The sequence below is a fragment of the Carassius auratus genome, chromosome 42 (assembly GCF_003368295.1).
Source record: "Carassius auratus strain Wakin chromosome 42, ASM336829v1, whole genome shotgun sequence".
NCBI lineage: Eukaryota > Metazoa > Chordata > Actinopteri > Cypriniformes > Cyprinidae > Carassius > Carassius auratus.
The window spans coordinates 12,645,063-12,660,158 of record NC_039284.1 but is presented as its reverse complement, the minus strand read 5'-3'; the positions used below and the strand labels follow the sequence as shown (position 1 = coordinate 12,660,158).

The following is a 15,096-nucleotide window of genomic DNA, read 5'->3' as shown; positions in this document are numbered from 1 at the left end:
AAATAAATAAAACTGAATTGTATTAATAATTCCAATTATTTTTTATTGAGATTACTACAATATATTTCTTTCTATTGACTTTGGGAGAAATATGACTGGGACATGTTCTTGATGCTTTCATGAGATTCACCCACACAAGCTAAAATTACTATTCTTAAAACATTTCACTTCCCTAGAATTAAAAATCAAGCCATGCTTCCTTAATTAAAAGTGGCATGTGTTTTGAATTCAGTCGTTGTATTGTAAAATAAGCTAAAGATATAAATAAGACATGAGAATATGAGATGGAATCCCATGTTTGGGATATTGTGTAACTGCTCAATCGCTTGTTAAAGTGGATTATGATGGTGCTATGAGAATAAAGACGTGACTTGAGTAGGCAGAGCATAAAACAAGGAAGCAATAACATTCGACCAATGAGGAGAAAGCAATGTTAGGTCAAATGTGGACCCCATAATGCTTCAGTCATGCTAAATTTGTCTGCATTTCCACTTGACATTAACATAGAAGGCTACTGTGTGCATCAGCATTGATCGATTTCAGTAATAATATAATAGTTTTGGGTGCTCAAACTTTCTTTTGCATATTATTTTAAGATTACTGGCCCCTGTTGGATTAAAGTGCGTGAAGTGAATGATTACGAAGCCATTTTAAGACATAAAGGTTCTGGATAGAAATAAACGAAAAGAAAAACAAACTGAAAACATATGACCTATAGATGGGATAGCTCAGTGAATCTCATAATCAAGTGTCCAGATCATATTTCACACAAAAATCAAAAGGGAAAAATAAGAAAATATATTTTGCATAAAGGAAAAACAAAAACAATAGATTATTCATGAAAATTAAGCACATTTTCATGTATGTTCTATATATATTCTCATTACTATAATAAAGTATTTTTTTACTATATTACAATCAAAAAATAATGTAGTTTAAAAATCAGCACAAAGACAACGTATAAAAATGAGAATTAGATAAAAAAAAAAAATTGCTTAACTGTTCAGAAAATAATATTTTAAAAAGAATAAACTTAACATAACAATAAAAAAATCTTAAAAACTAAATTGGTTTCTGTTGATTTAAGGGTGAAATAAGATGTGGATGTTGTTGACACGTTTTGTGAGATTCACCCAACTTTATATTAGCTGGACCCAATGTTTGTATTGCACATGATCTCTCTCGATGTTGTTCACACAAAATAATAAAATAAAGCAATAAAAGAAAAGAAAAGAAAGGAATAACAAAGACGTCTCATATCTGCAGTACGAGCCCAGCGGCTGAGATGTTGTCTCCTCCTCCAGCAGTCTGGTACACCTCAGTGCACACCAGCACAGGAGCCACGCAAACCTCATAGACGTCCTCATCCCAGCACGAAACGGGTCGGGATTCCTGAAGTGGAATTCTCGGACTTCCTTCTTGCCTGCTAACAGAGAATGATTCGTCCATGATCAGCCGCGCTTTACTGAGATCGATGTCTGGCGAGCCGCAGACGTGCCGGTTGGCGGTAAGAGATGCTTTGGCTGTGGCCGACATTGTGTTCTTCCACTTGGAGCCACGTTTGACGATGATGGCTTGGAAAGCCAGCGTGTGGACGTGAAGACGTGTGAGCGGCCGACCCGTGCCGGCCTGCTGGTGGCGCTGGTTTACCAGGCGGTAGAGTTCTCGCATCTGGTCCAGCACTGTAGCTACGCGTGGGTTGGGGTCAGAAAGCACTGTCAAGTTGCTGCCGCGGAAAAGGCTCAGGAGATTAGGCAGCTCTTGCTCGTTCATGCCCAACGAGTCAGTGTGAGGAAGAACAAAGTCTAAAAGATCCGACATCAGACTCTCGTCTACGAAGCTGGCCATCTCGAAATGGATAGCGGTCTGCGGGGACGCGGAGGACAACATCTTCGCAAGCTTTCCCAGCAGAGCCTCACGCTCTCCTGGAGAAAACAAATGGATATTACAGAATGTCAAAATCAACATTGAAAACAAAAGGCTGATTTTAATATGCAAAATGCTTAAAATTGAGGTACGCTGAAAAAGAAATTGCGTAGAAACAATGTTAATTTCCAAAATTGCTAGTTTTTCATTGCTAAATTTTGAAGTAAAAAGACAGTAATAGTATTTTCCTGTAAAACACACTCCAATAATCTTCAAAACTTAAAAAAAATATATATATATTTTTACACAGAAAAGTTTTTATTTTTACTTTTTACTGAAAAAGTTCAATCAATTTTCACTTAATTTTCTCAATACATTACATATAATTATGGCATGTAAAATATTAAATTACACATTAAATTCTGAAGTAGAAATACTTAAATAGTATTATATTATACTATATATTTCATTTATTATTATTTTGTTTTACAATGCAGTGTAGTTACACACTTCACTTTTAACGCTTGATTAAGCATTTTCACCTATAGGTCTAAATATGACCTAAATAAAACCCATAACCAACAAAATCATAAACAATATCATTGAGTGCTACGAGTTATTACAGTCAGTCTACTTTCTCAGGGCAGCTGGGAAAACACACTATTGGAGTGTGACAGAACAGAGTTAGTTTAGAACTGATGCACATACGGGCTGACGTTTATAATATTTAAAATACATTCATAAAAAGTTTCATATTGTTATTTGAAAATAGAATACCGTATTTTTCGGACTATAAGTCGCACCTGAGTTTAAGTCGCATTAGTCCACAAATACGTCATGACGAGGAAAAAAACATATATCAGTTGGACTGGACTATAAATCGCATTTATATAGTACCAAGAACCAAGAGAAAACATTACCGTCTCCAGCCACGAGAGGGCGCTCTATGCTGCTCAGTGTAGACTACAGGAGAACTGAGCAGTATAGAGCGCCCTCTCGCGGCTGTAGACGGTAATGTTTTCTATTGGTTCATTTCTCTCGGTTCATGTCAAATTAATTTTGATAAATAAGTCGCACCTGACTATAAGTCGCAGGACCAGCCAAACTATGGAAAAAAAGTGCGCCTTATAGTCCGGAAAATACGGTAGATATTGATTTGTTGTGCAATAATCATGCAATAATGTATTTTATAAATTAAGGTTCATTTGAAGCGTTAATTATTAGCCTCATGTGTCTTCATTCACTTACCCCGTTTGAAAGGGAAGTTGTCCATCATCTGTAGCCCTCCTACAACGAGCAGATCTGGTTTGAAGTTGTTCAGCTTCTCCTGAAATTGCTCCATGGAGTCCAGATATGGATTATGATCATCACTATGAACAATATACCTACGGCAATGCAAGAACATTTCAAGTTTAGATTGAAAGATTGAAAAAAACTAAAACAAACGGATATTAAATCAGTCTTATGTAATCCCACCTGTTGGCTCTTCGGGAGGTGTACGTCCCCCATGTGGCACCTGTGGGATACTCCAGGATCAGGTGGATGTCTGGTTCATCCACTGTGTTTCCAGCCACTGAGGAGACACAAAATAATTAACTGCAATGAAAAATATGCAAGAAAGCTGTAGCAAGCAGAAAAATGCTTCTTGTTATATATACAATGTTGAATAGAAAAGGCTTTTTTAGCATAAAGCTGAAAGGAAGAACATCACAGCACCTGTGATATGCTGTGAGAGGATATCAGTGAAATCTGTGCTGAAACTGCCCCCTAAAAGCACATCACATCCTTCCAGAGCCATCCTGCTGGCCATGACAGGTGCATTTCCTCCGATCGACCACCTGTTTCCTGGTAACTCTCGAGAAGCCTCTACCAGCTCACTGAAGAGCGTGTCATTTATCACAAACCTCCTATGGAAAAGAACAAAAGTAAAGAGCAAAGTTGCTAAGCTTCTGAAACAGATTAATAGATGAGATTTAGAAGGAGGATATAGAGAAAAAAAATACAAATTGTAAGGCATACATGCTATGAAACGGGGACGAAAGTGACAAAAAGACTAGCATGGAAACTTACTGTAGGAAACAACAGCATATGCTTACAATTTATAAGACAAGGACCCCTGTATAGGAAATATGTTACATGACTTGGATAAAATAAAAATAAGACATTCCAACTTTACTATAAATATCTATATTTACAACAGACACGGGTAAATAATGCATAAATTTAAAGCTTTCTAGATTTTCTGAACCTTTCTTCTATTGGACAGAAACAAAATAGCCTCTTAACAAAAGGAGGAATTAGATAGAGCATTAAATAATCTAAAAAATTACTCCTGGTAATGTTATTTACCCTTAGAGTGGCTCAAAACATTATTTATTTGGCTGTTAGACCCCCTGGAGGGAAGTGATTGTTTCATTTATACATAAGGAGGGGAAAGATAAAACTCTTTGTAGTTCATTTAAACCTGAATCAGTTTTGAATGGTGATTATAATTATTTGCCTCTATTCTAGCCTAAAGACTTGAGACGTTCCTACTCGATTTGATAGCGTTAGACCAAACAGGATTTATTAAAGGGCGGCAGGCACGTGATAATATTAGAAGGATGCTTCACGTCATATGGCAAATTAAACTAGCACTGCACTTCTAACTTTGCATGATTATTAAAGATATTTTAACGTTCTAGTGCTTTCTGGAACACTGCAGAACAATGTGGGACTAGTCATAAAAGACAAAAATTATCCAACATACACTTCTGAAGTTTTGGATGACTCACTTGTGGTAGCTGTTTATGTTAAACCGTTGTTGTTACCAAGGTACTATGCATCTACCATGCAATTTTTATGCAGGAGTAATAAAAGATTAGCTTGTATAAATTGTCAACTTTTTTTTTTTTAGTTTTCACTGTTAATTAGACAAAATGTGGTGTGATTTTCCGATTCAGCATGTCAAACTTACAAATAAAAGCTAAACAAAACTTTTATATAAATGAGTTTTCACAGTATAATGAATAGTTGCTAACAAACTAAAAATCATAAGAACATACAAGAACATATACCATAACCATAAGACCAGGCGCATAAAGAAAATTAGGTACATTATTAACAGATAAGAAGTGGTATTATCTTCGCATGTTATTATGATTTAACAATTTTTCTAATGGTTGGACATCGCTGAATTCATTGTTATAATTATCATTGTTTTACTAGCAGTGTCATGACAGCTGTAACTCAAATATATAAAGTTTTCACAGAATTGCCAAGCTTAAAAGCCTCTCTATAGATGAAAAGATTGATATGAAAAATGCCAATATGACTGATGGTTATTCTCTAGAGGAGACGTTCACACATCAATCCAAACATGTTATAACCAGAGGCACTCGCGTCTCCAAACGCTTCTGTGTCACTTTGGCAGTGGTAGCTGTAAATTACACTCATCAAACAGCACTATGCAGCGTCTCAACATAACTGCATTATTATCTGAGGAGCTTGTCATTCTGCTCTCAAGTGTGAAATCTCTGGCAGGACGAAGCTGTCATATTGCCAGCACAACACAGCTAAGACGGTCTGATGCATTTCAGCTTAATCATTTAAAGAAATAGTTCACCCAAACATGAAAATGCACTTAACACTTGTGCACCTTCTGCCCATCAAAGATGTAGACGAGTTTGTTTCTCAATCAGAACAGATTTGTAGAGAAAAACATCACAATAATCCACATGACTCCAGTCCATCAACTGACATAAAAAAAAATAAAAAATAAAAAAAACACTGCATGTTTTTAAGAAATAAATCTATCATTAAGGCATTACTTTAAGTCCATAATCCATAATAATGCTTTCTTCAGTGAAAAAGTCCCCTTAAAATCCACCAACATATGTGTTTAGAAAGGCTTTGAACTCTTTTTGCTTGTAAACAGTTCTCTTCTGATTCAGACGAGACAAATTTTCACTGAAGAAAGCAATATTATGGATAGAGTCCTTGTATTTAATCAATGGTTTAAAGTTAAAAACATCATAATGATGAATTTGTTCCTTACAAATACTCAGCTTTATGCTTCACAAGACGTTAACTGATGGATTGGAGTTATGTGGGTTACTCGTGATGTTTTTATCAGCTGTTTGGACCCTCATTCTGACGGCACCCATTCAATGCAAAGGATCCATTTTTGAGCAACTGATGTAATCCTAAATTTGTTCAAATCTATTCTGATGAAGAAACAAACTAATCTACATTCTGGATGGCCTGAAGGGTGAGTACATTTTTGGGTGAACTACTCCTTTAAAGAAATAATACATTTTTTATGTCATTTTATAATGTGACACTTGTGGTTGCACAATGTTAGTTGTTCAAGGTTAATCTGAGGAACAGTGCTACATGTGTAAACTTTTAGGGAACCCAGCACCAGTTAATTAGTTTTAATTCGAACTGTTCTAACCGACACAAAACGGAAGTTTGGAAAAAGATAAACTATGTAAACTTGTAAAACAATTACATTTTCCCTAGGCTTCAAAGTAAATAAATCACAACACCTGTATTATGCTACATTGCGCAATCTCTACATTCCCGAGGGCTTTGCGTACATGCATGAACGGCTCTCACTTACTCTGAAGCAGCTCCGGGGGAGAAAAAGTAAGCGAAACTCTGTGCAAGCTGCTCCGTGTTCTCGATGTAGTCATGGTGGAGGGGCTGGTCTGTCGGCTTCAAACCCATTTTGTTCAGCAGAGTCACTCCATCGACTATGATATCCACACAGCCACCAAAACCTGATAAGAGATGATGACACATGTGCAATAATCTAATCTTATATTACAATAATTCAATCTTTGAACCTGACCATCCAACAAAACACATGTTAATCCCAGGTCATACAATATCTGAATGAACTGGATCAGTTGCCATGCATAGCTGGCCAATTCAAACATGTCTACAGAGTGACACTATTGCTTGTCAGATTGCAACAGACTGACAAGTACCAATCACGGGTTGAAAATAGATGAAATCACAGATCAGTGCATACAGAACTTTAAGTGACTGATTATCAGTCCAATTAACAAAGATTCAAAGAGTCTAGAAAAGTCAGAACTTTTGCTTGCATTGACTGTAATGTAAGCAACAAATAATTTAGCTGCATTGCATCAGGGTTTGTATGTGACTCAAGTTAATGACTGAATGAAGACTTTTTGTAAACAAGGCCTAACCTTGTTACCTAACAAGCACTCAGCACTTGTTACTATAGTGTTAACCAAAAAAACAAAAAAACAAAAACAAAGAATGCAAAACTAACATGCAAAACATCAGCACAGGCTTGATCCTATAGAAGATAACAAACCTCAGAAGCAGAACTAAAGCAAAATACTAACAAGTGCAAGAAATATCAGGAATAATAATGCACCAAAATGAACACAAATTACCTATTTTTTGTTCAAATCTGTGTTATTTAAGGATCACTTGGATACAATTATAATTTAACATTTTGAATATTTTATTAAGTTTTTATTTTTATATTATCTGTTTTTATTATCATTTTAGTTTAAGTTTTAGTCATTTTATTAACTTTTATATCCTAGTTATATTAGCACATAAAGTTAAACTAAACAAAAATATGAAACATTTCCTTGTAAGCTATGAAATACAATTATTTGATAATATTCCAGCAAAAGTTTAATTCACTTCAAGTAATTAAAGTTTTTTTTTAATGGTTTTAGTTAACTACCCTGGTTAAATTTAATAATTATCAGTGTATTATAAATAATTAATTAAGAGCTTAAAAATAAATCAATACATTTAAATCATACAACTAAAAATGAATACACACACACACAAATACATATATACATACATATATATATATATATATATATATATATATATATATATATACACACACACACACACACACACACACAAACACACACACACACACACTAAAAATGTGTGTATGTGGTATAGGTGGTATATGTAATGTGATATGTGTGTGTGTGTGTGTGTGTGTATGTGTGTGTGTATAACTACATTAAATGAGTATAATAATTAATTAAAATACTTAAAACAAAGATGTACATCTAACATTAAAAATGTCTATTATTGTATAATTACATAAATTAAAACGTTTATTACTTAATATTTTATTATTAAAGCACTTTTTCGTTTTTATAAAAAAAAAATACAAAACTCAAAGAAACTTTATTATATCAATTAGATATTCTGAACTTTGAGAACTGCACAAAATATTCCAATCAAGCCTGTAAAATTGCATATAATGATTTGTTGCATGCTATTAAGTGCACTTCAAAGTCTGTACCTATAGCCACTCGCGGTCTGGAAACGCTGTCCATTCCTATTTTTCGCTCTGCGCGCAACAGTGACGACAGAACCGCGTCCAGCCTCTCGTTCAGAACCGAGCTGTCCGGCGAGCGGAACCAATACGCCACCAACACCACTGCAAGTGACAAAAACGAGCCATATTTGACACCAGAGCGCAGCTCAATGGCCATTGCAGATGTATAAACAGTCCTGCCCCTCTTTCTTCCTGAGCGAGTAGTTCTGATGAATCAGGTGGCGGATGTGTTTTCTTCTTCTTCTTCTTCTTCTGGTGTTTAATGGCGGTTGGCAAACCATTTAACGGTGCATTACCGCCACTAACTGGACTGGAGTGTGGAACGAGAGATTAAGCAGGAAAAAAATAATAATAATAAAAATAATAATAAAAAATAAAATAAAAAAAATAATAATAAAAAAATAATAATAATAAATAAATATTTAAATAATAATACTTATTAGACTCAGATTCTTTTAATTAATTCAGTTTCTTTAAGAAACCTAATTATATAACAATATATCTGACCTGCTGTTTTCCCCAAGAGACCTGACAATGAGACGTCATGATGTTTTGCCTTCCGTAGTGACTGAAAGAGGTGCTCCCTATTAATATTATATTTCCTACACTGAAGAAGAACATGTTCCACTGTTTCTGGTTGATTACAATTAGTACATTTCCCAGTTGGGTGCTTACCTATTTTATACAATGAAAGGTTTAGACCTGTATGACCTATTCTCAGACGAGTTATTAAACTTTCTTCCCTCCGTTTCCAGCCCACCATCCTCCCAGCACCAACCTGTCTCTGTACATTATATAAATGCCTTCCAGTTTCACTGTTATCCCAATACCCTTGCCAAACGGACTGTGCATACTTCCTGATAATTGACTTAGCTTCTTCTTTATTTAATGGGGTTTCTAAGTCTACGTGTTTAATTTTGAGTGATCCTTTGGCCAGCATATCCACCTGCTCATTCCCCTCCACGCCGACATGAGCAGGAACCCAAAGAAAGCATGTGGATAGCCCCTTTAGCTTCATCCTGTATAACATAATGAATATATTATTAATGATATTGGATCTAAATAATGTTTTGCCAGATTTAATACTCATAAGTGCAGACAAACTATCAGATGCAATAACAGTGTTATTTGTTTCCCTCTCTTCTATCCACTGCAGGGCCAATAATATTGCAATCAATTCTGTGGTAAATACTGACACATTATCCGATATTCTTTTCTTAATATATGACTCACTTGCTGGGATGTAAACTGCTACACCTGCACGCCCTGTATCAGGATCTTTGGAACCATCTGTGAATATAAACATGGAATCTGCAAAATGCAAATCAAAATAATTCTGTACTATTCTGCTTTCAGGAAGTTTCTTTGACATATCCTTCAATTCCTGCTGTATGTCTAGGTCTACATATGGTGTTGGGAATAACCAGGGAGGAATTGAAGACTGTATCACTGTAGAGCTGTAATCTAATTGTCTTAATCCTATGACTTCTGCCTTTGCATCACCAATCCACCCAAAACTCATGAAATTTGTCTTATTGTGTTCCCAGCAATCTTTTAAAAGACTTTTGGCAGGATGCGACTCACATTGCCCCTGGATACTAACCCAATATGCCATCATTAATTTTACTCGCCTGATTCCTAATGGCATTTCTCCCATTTCAACCTGCATTGCTGATACAGGAGAAGTTTTAAAAGATCCACTACAAATTCTCAAAGCCTGAGCTTGTAAAACATCTAATTTCTTAAGATTTGATTCTGCTGCTGACATGTACGCTATACAGCCATAGTCAAAAACCGACCTCATTAATGCCCAGTATATATTCTGTAGGGCTCTTCTACTTGCTCCCCACTCTTGTCCTGACAGACAGCGAAGTATATTTATGACCTTTTTACATTTGTTCTTGACTTTGTCTAAGTGAGTTTTCCATGTGAGCTTCTCATCAAACCAAACCCCAAGAAATCTGACTGTCTTAACTAGCTCAAGTGGTTGTTCATACAACTTCATGGAAATCGGCGTGACTTTATGCCTCCTTGAGAAGCAAATCACCTTTGTTTTTTCTACAGACAATTTGAATCCCCATTTATTTGTCCATTTTTCCACATCAACTATTGCAGTTTGCATTTTCTTACTGACGTGCAAAACATTACGGCCTCTTACCCACAGAGCCCCATCATCTGCGTACAAGGATTTCCCTACGCTTTGTTCAAGCTGAGAGAAGATGTCGTTTATCATTATGTTAAATAGCAGTGGGCTGCACACACTACCTTGCGGAGTGCCATTCTCCACCTTATATACACTGGAATATTCTGAGCCAACTCTTACTTGAATTTCCCTGTCAAACAAAAAGTTCATAACCCAATTATATGTTCTACCTCCAATACCCAATGACTTCAACTTAATAAGTAATCCTTCCTTCCAGAGCATGTCATATGCTTTTTCAACATCAAAGAACACAGCTATCAATATTTCTTTGTTAGTCTGTGCTTTCCTGATGTCTGATTCTAAGCACAATACTGAGTCCATTGTATTCCTACCCCTACGAAACCCACTCTGATATGGATACAGAAGAGCTTTACTCTCTAAATAATACGTTAAACGATCTGTGACCATTCTTTCCATAATTTTGCATAAGTGTGACGTTAATGCAATAGGTCTATAACTAGAAGGGTCTGACTGATCTTTTCCAGGTTTTAGAATAGGCACTATTATTGCTTGTTTCCAATCTAACGGAAGTTGGCCAATATCCCAAACTTTATTAAACAAACCCAACACCTTGTCCAGTGCACTATCTGGCATGTGTCCCAGCATTCCATAGCATACACCATCTTTCCCTGGAGTGGTCTGACGAGCACCCATAATTGCTCTTCTTAACTCAAACATATTAAACGGTAGATCCAACGACTCTCCTGTCATCTCCCTTTTCTCTGTTATATTGGGATTCTCCATTATGATTCTTTCTCTACACTGCCTAGCCTCATCTGTGAGATTACATGAACTATGAACCCTTTCAAATGTTTGTGCAAGAAGTTCTGCCTTTTCTAAATTATTGACCGCCAATTTGTTATCAGTAACCAACACTGGTATTTCATAATTTCTTCTAATCCCCCCCATTCTTTTAATCATGCCCCACACATCAGACAGCTGTACTTCCCTTCCAATAGTGTTACAGTATTTCCTCCAAAAGGTTCTTTTTTGTATTCTTATTGTCCTCCTCACTAATGCCTGGGCCCTTTTATACTGGATCAATGCATCCTGAGAATGAAGTTTCTTGAGCTCTCTAAATGCTTTATTCCTGGCCTTTATGGCTTTACTACAGTTATCATTCCACCAGGGTACACTCTTAGTCCGTTTAGTTCCATTACTCTTAGGAATAGTTTCCTCAGCAGACTGAATAATCTCCTTAACTATTTTACTATTAATTATATTTACATCTGTCTGATTTTCCTCCTCAAGTTTACAAAATCTACTAGCACTAATCTTTTGGAAAACTTCCCAGTTAGCATCTCCCAATTTCCATCTAGGAATTTTCTTTCCCTTTTCATAATAACCTTCCATGCCAATTTTCGTTACCACAGGATAATGATCACTTCCTATTGTGGTGTATTTGATCACCTTCCATGTGCTTAAGCCTGCTATTTCACTAGACACCAGTGTTAAATCAAGTGCTGCCTCTGTGTTTTGCATGCTATTATATCGTGTTCCTTCCCCATTATTAATACATACCAAACAGTGATTATCTATAAATTCCTCAACCACTAAACCATTTAAATCTGTCTTACTGCTGCCCCAAAGTGAACTATGTGAATTGAAATCCCCACACAATATCACATTATCATCTAATACCCCTACAACCTCCTCTAGTGATTCTAGACTTACTTCCCCACACGGATTATAATAATTAATTATGTCAATATTACCTTTATTAGTCCATACCTTAACTGTAATTGATTCATGTTCTGTGCTTATACGTATTACCTTATAACTCATTCCATTTTGTATGAATGTCACCACACCTCCCCCTCTACCAGATTCTCTATCTCTCCTAACAGCATTATATCCCTTTATACTAAAATCCAACTGTGATTTTAACCATGTCTCCTGTATACAAATAACATCAGGTTTCTCTTCCAACTTATCAATATACTTTTTAAACTCTAGACCATTTGAAATTAAGCTTCTTGCATTCCACTGAAGTAGAATTAACACCATTAAGATGATCCAACACATGTCTGAGATGGCTGATTATCTTCATTAAGAATGTCTTTAACTGTTTCCCAGAGCAGCCCTCTCACATCAAGATACTTCTCAGCTGATTTGACAATAATCTTTATCCTCTCATTCCGGCTTTTTGTCTGTGCTGAACAGTTGACTACATCTGCCATAAAGAATACAAAATCATTCTTGTTCACAATCAGAGTTTCCTCCTTCAACCTATTACATCCTCCACATTTTACTACGTCTTGATTTCTAGTTTCACTTTGCCTTATCACCTGCGCGTCTCCTGAAACCTTCCTCACTGCCTCTGCGTAGCTTATTCCCTGAATAGTCTTGATTCGCTGCACCTCTTCCGCTCTTTTACTAACCTCGCAACCACGGTAAGCTGCGCTATGTTCTCCTCCACAATTACAGCACTTTAACTTCGTTCCCTCTGCACATTTGCCATACTCGTGGTTTCCACCACATCTACCACATGTTTGCTTTCCCTTGCACACGGATGCTACATGTCCAAACCTCTGACATTTAAAACATCTAAGAGGTGGGGGAACATAGGGCCTCACTTCATAACACATATATCCAATAAGAATCTTTTCCGGGAGTCTTTTCTCATCAAATGTGACTAGTACAGAAAGACTATCACTTCTAATCCCATTTCTGTTTGTTTTAAGACGTCTGGCTTCACTCACTTTTGCATTTGTTACATTTCCTTTAATATCCTCTGCTGTTACATTTACCGGAATCCCTGTGATTACTCCTCTGACCCATTTTCTGTCATTCATCAGTGAACAATGCACTTTCTTGCCATTTATTTTGTTAATTTTAATTGCTTTTCCTTGTTGTTCTCCATCCTTACATATAATTAATAATGATCCATCTCGCAATATTTTAGCACTCCTTACCTCCCCGATATCTTTACTTATGGATTTAGTTAGCTGTATTGGATTCCAGTCGCCAAATGAAGCCCCCTCTTGCGCAAGTTTTATTATTATGTTGAAATCCTCTCTCTTCCTTTCTGTTACATTTCCTCTCCCGTCACTATCACCCCCATCTGATTTTACGCTCTTTTTACGCTTATTTGTCCTACCTGTATTCCAATTTCCATAACTCCCGCCACCTACATCCATCTCTCCTGACTCACTTCCTGAACCGTCACTTCCTTCTGCCATCTCTCGTCCAGTCCAGCCCACCGCAACCTGACGCCCAGTCGCCTGCTTCCCGCCGGCGGATGTGTTTTTCGGCTCTAGAAATATTACGAGGATAGAAGGGCGTGAGTTTACCCAAAATAAGCACCGCTGAGCAATCGATGATCTTTTTTTTTTATATTCACTCTGTGCTATCACTTCAATTCTTATCAAACTCATTGTCTCTGTCATTTAGGTATTTAATAAGTTAAAAAAATCAGATATATATTAAAGGATCACGTAGGCGCATTGTCACGTGGTACACGTTACTTTTCTCCGCGCTAATAGGATGGACCAATCATAATAGTTACGATTACCCGATTAGGCGTTTTATAACCATGTTATAGAGATTGTTTATTGCATATTTGAATTGGCATGTTCGGTCAAAATTCGTTGATTTAATAGATTTAAACTAATGTAATTTACATCGTGTAAATAAGGAAAAAATATTATGCCCTGAGATTTTCATGGGTGTTAATGGAGTTTGGTATTTTTTTTGGGCCGACTTGCGCCCTCTGGAGGTTTATATTTTGTGTATTTGCCTTTATTATCACTTTTCCCCCCACTGGCTCTAAGCGAGTTATTTCCAATCGTTTTGTTTCAAAATAAAAGTTCAATATCTAATTGATTACAGACAACTACTTATAAATACATATAAAATATTTAAAGACTTAATAGGACACTGAAGGATGTTTTTTAATTATTATTATACTGTTGCAGATTTTACAAACAGGCATGAAATGTGAAATTTCTTTTCAAAGGGGTTGTGCTCGACTCAGCAAATAGCTTGAATATCCGATTTCAGTGTAACTACATCTCATTCATTTGGCAGAGTTTAAATAGTTAAAGAGTTAAATAGTCACAGACGGACTTGAGTGTTATATTTCTGCGTGGATATGCATGCTTATAGGATACTTTCTGAAATTTTGCTTATTCATTTGTTGGCTTCAGTTTATTTATAACAGTTAATATGCCTAATAGATAGAAAGATAGATATGCAAATGTAAACCAGTTATTATCTTTAAACTGTATTAGCATTTTAAAACAATGTATTTCCAAGCGAATGCATGGAATACGTTACTCATTTTGTCTTTTTCTTTTTATTTGATTAAGGTCAAATAAAATAAAAAACATTGCAAGGTATAAAAGAAGGAAAAAAGTCTATATTACAAAGTGTTCTAATTTAAATACTATATTTGTTACCTGATCAAATACCTTAAACATGAACAAATACAACATCAAAACAAGCTTCAATTAAAAGTCACCTTCATTTCCTACAACACATGCCATTAATCATTTTCAAGTACAAAACAGCAATACTTTTAAAGTAATAAAATAATATGTTCCCAATATCTTCCATTTCTTTAGCCAACATTAGGTAAAACATATTTGTCATTACATCATATTTGTCTGGAAACATAGAGGACATCTTAACAATACTGACACGTGAGATTATCTGCAATTCTCAAAGAAAAAGAAAAACAATATAGATG

At 35.8% G+C, this 15,096-nt stretch overlaps 1 protein-coding gene across 1 annotated transcript; it reads right to left on the bottom strand.

Annotated features, from left to right (window-relative positions):
- Positions 1-226: 226 nt before the first annotated feature.
- Positions 227-8,429, bottom strand: LOC113060686 (ADP-dependent glucokinase-like). The gene is made up of 6 exons (XM_026229812.1): positions 8,168-8,429; positions 6,470-6,629; positions 3,583-3,773; positions 3,343-3,439; positions 3,115-3,251; positions 227-1,925 (listed from the first exon to the last, which is right to left on the bottom strand). The coding sequence occupies exons 1-6, from the start codon at positions 8,358-8,360 to the stop codon at positions 1,255-1,257; spliced, it is 1,449 nt and encodes a 482-aa protein (XP_026085597.1). The 5' UTR covers positions 8,361-8,429; the 3' UTR covers positions 227-1,254.
- Positions 8,430-15,096: the final 6,667 nt, after the last annotated feature.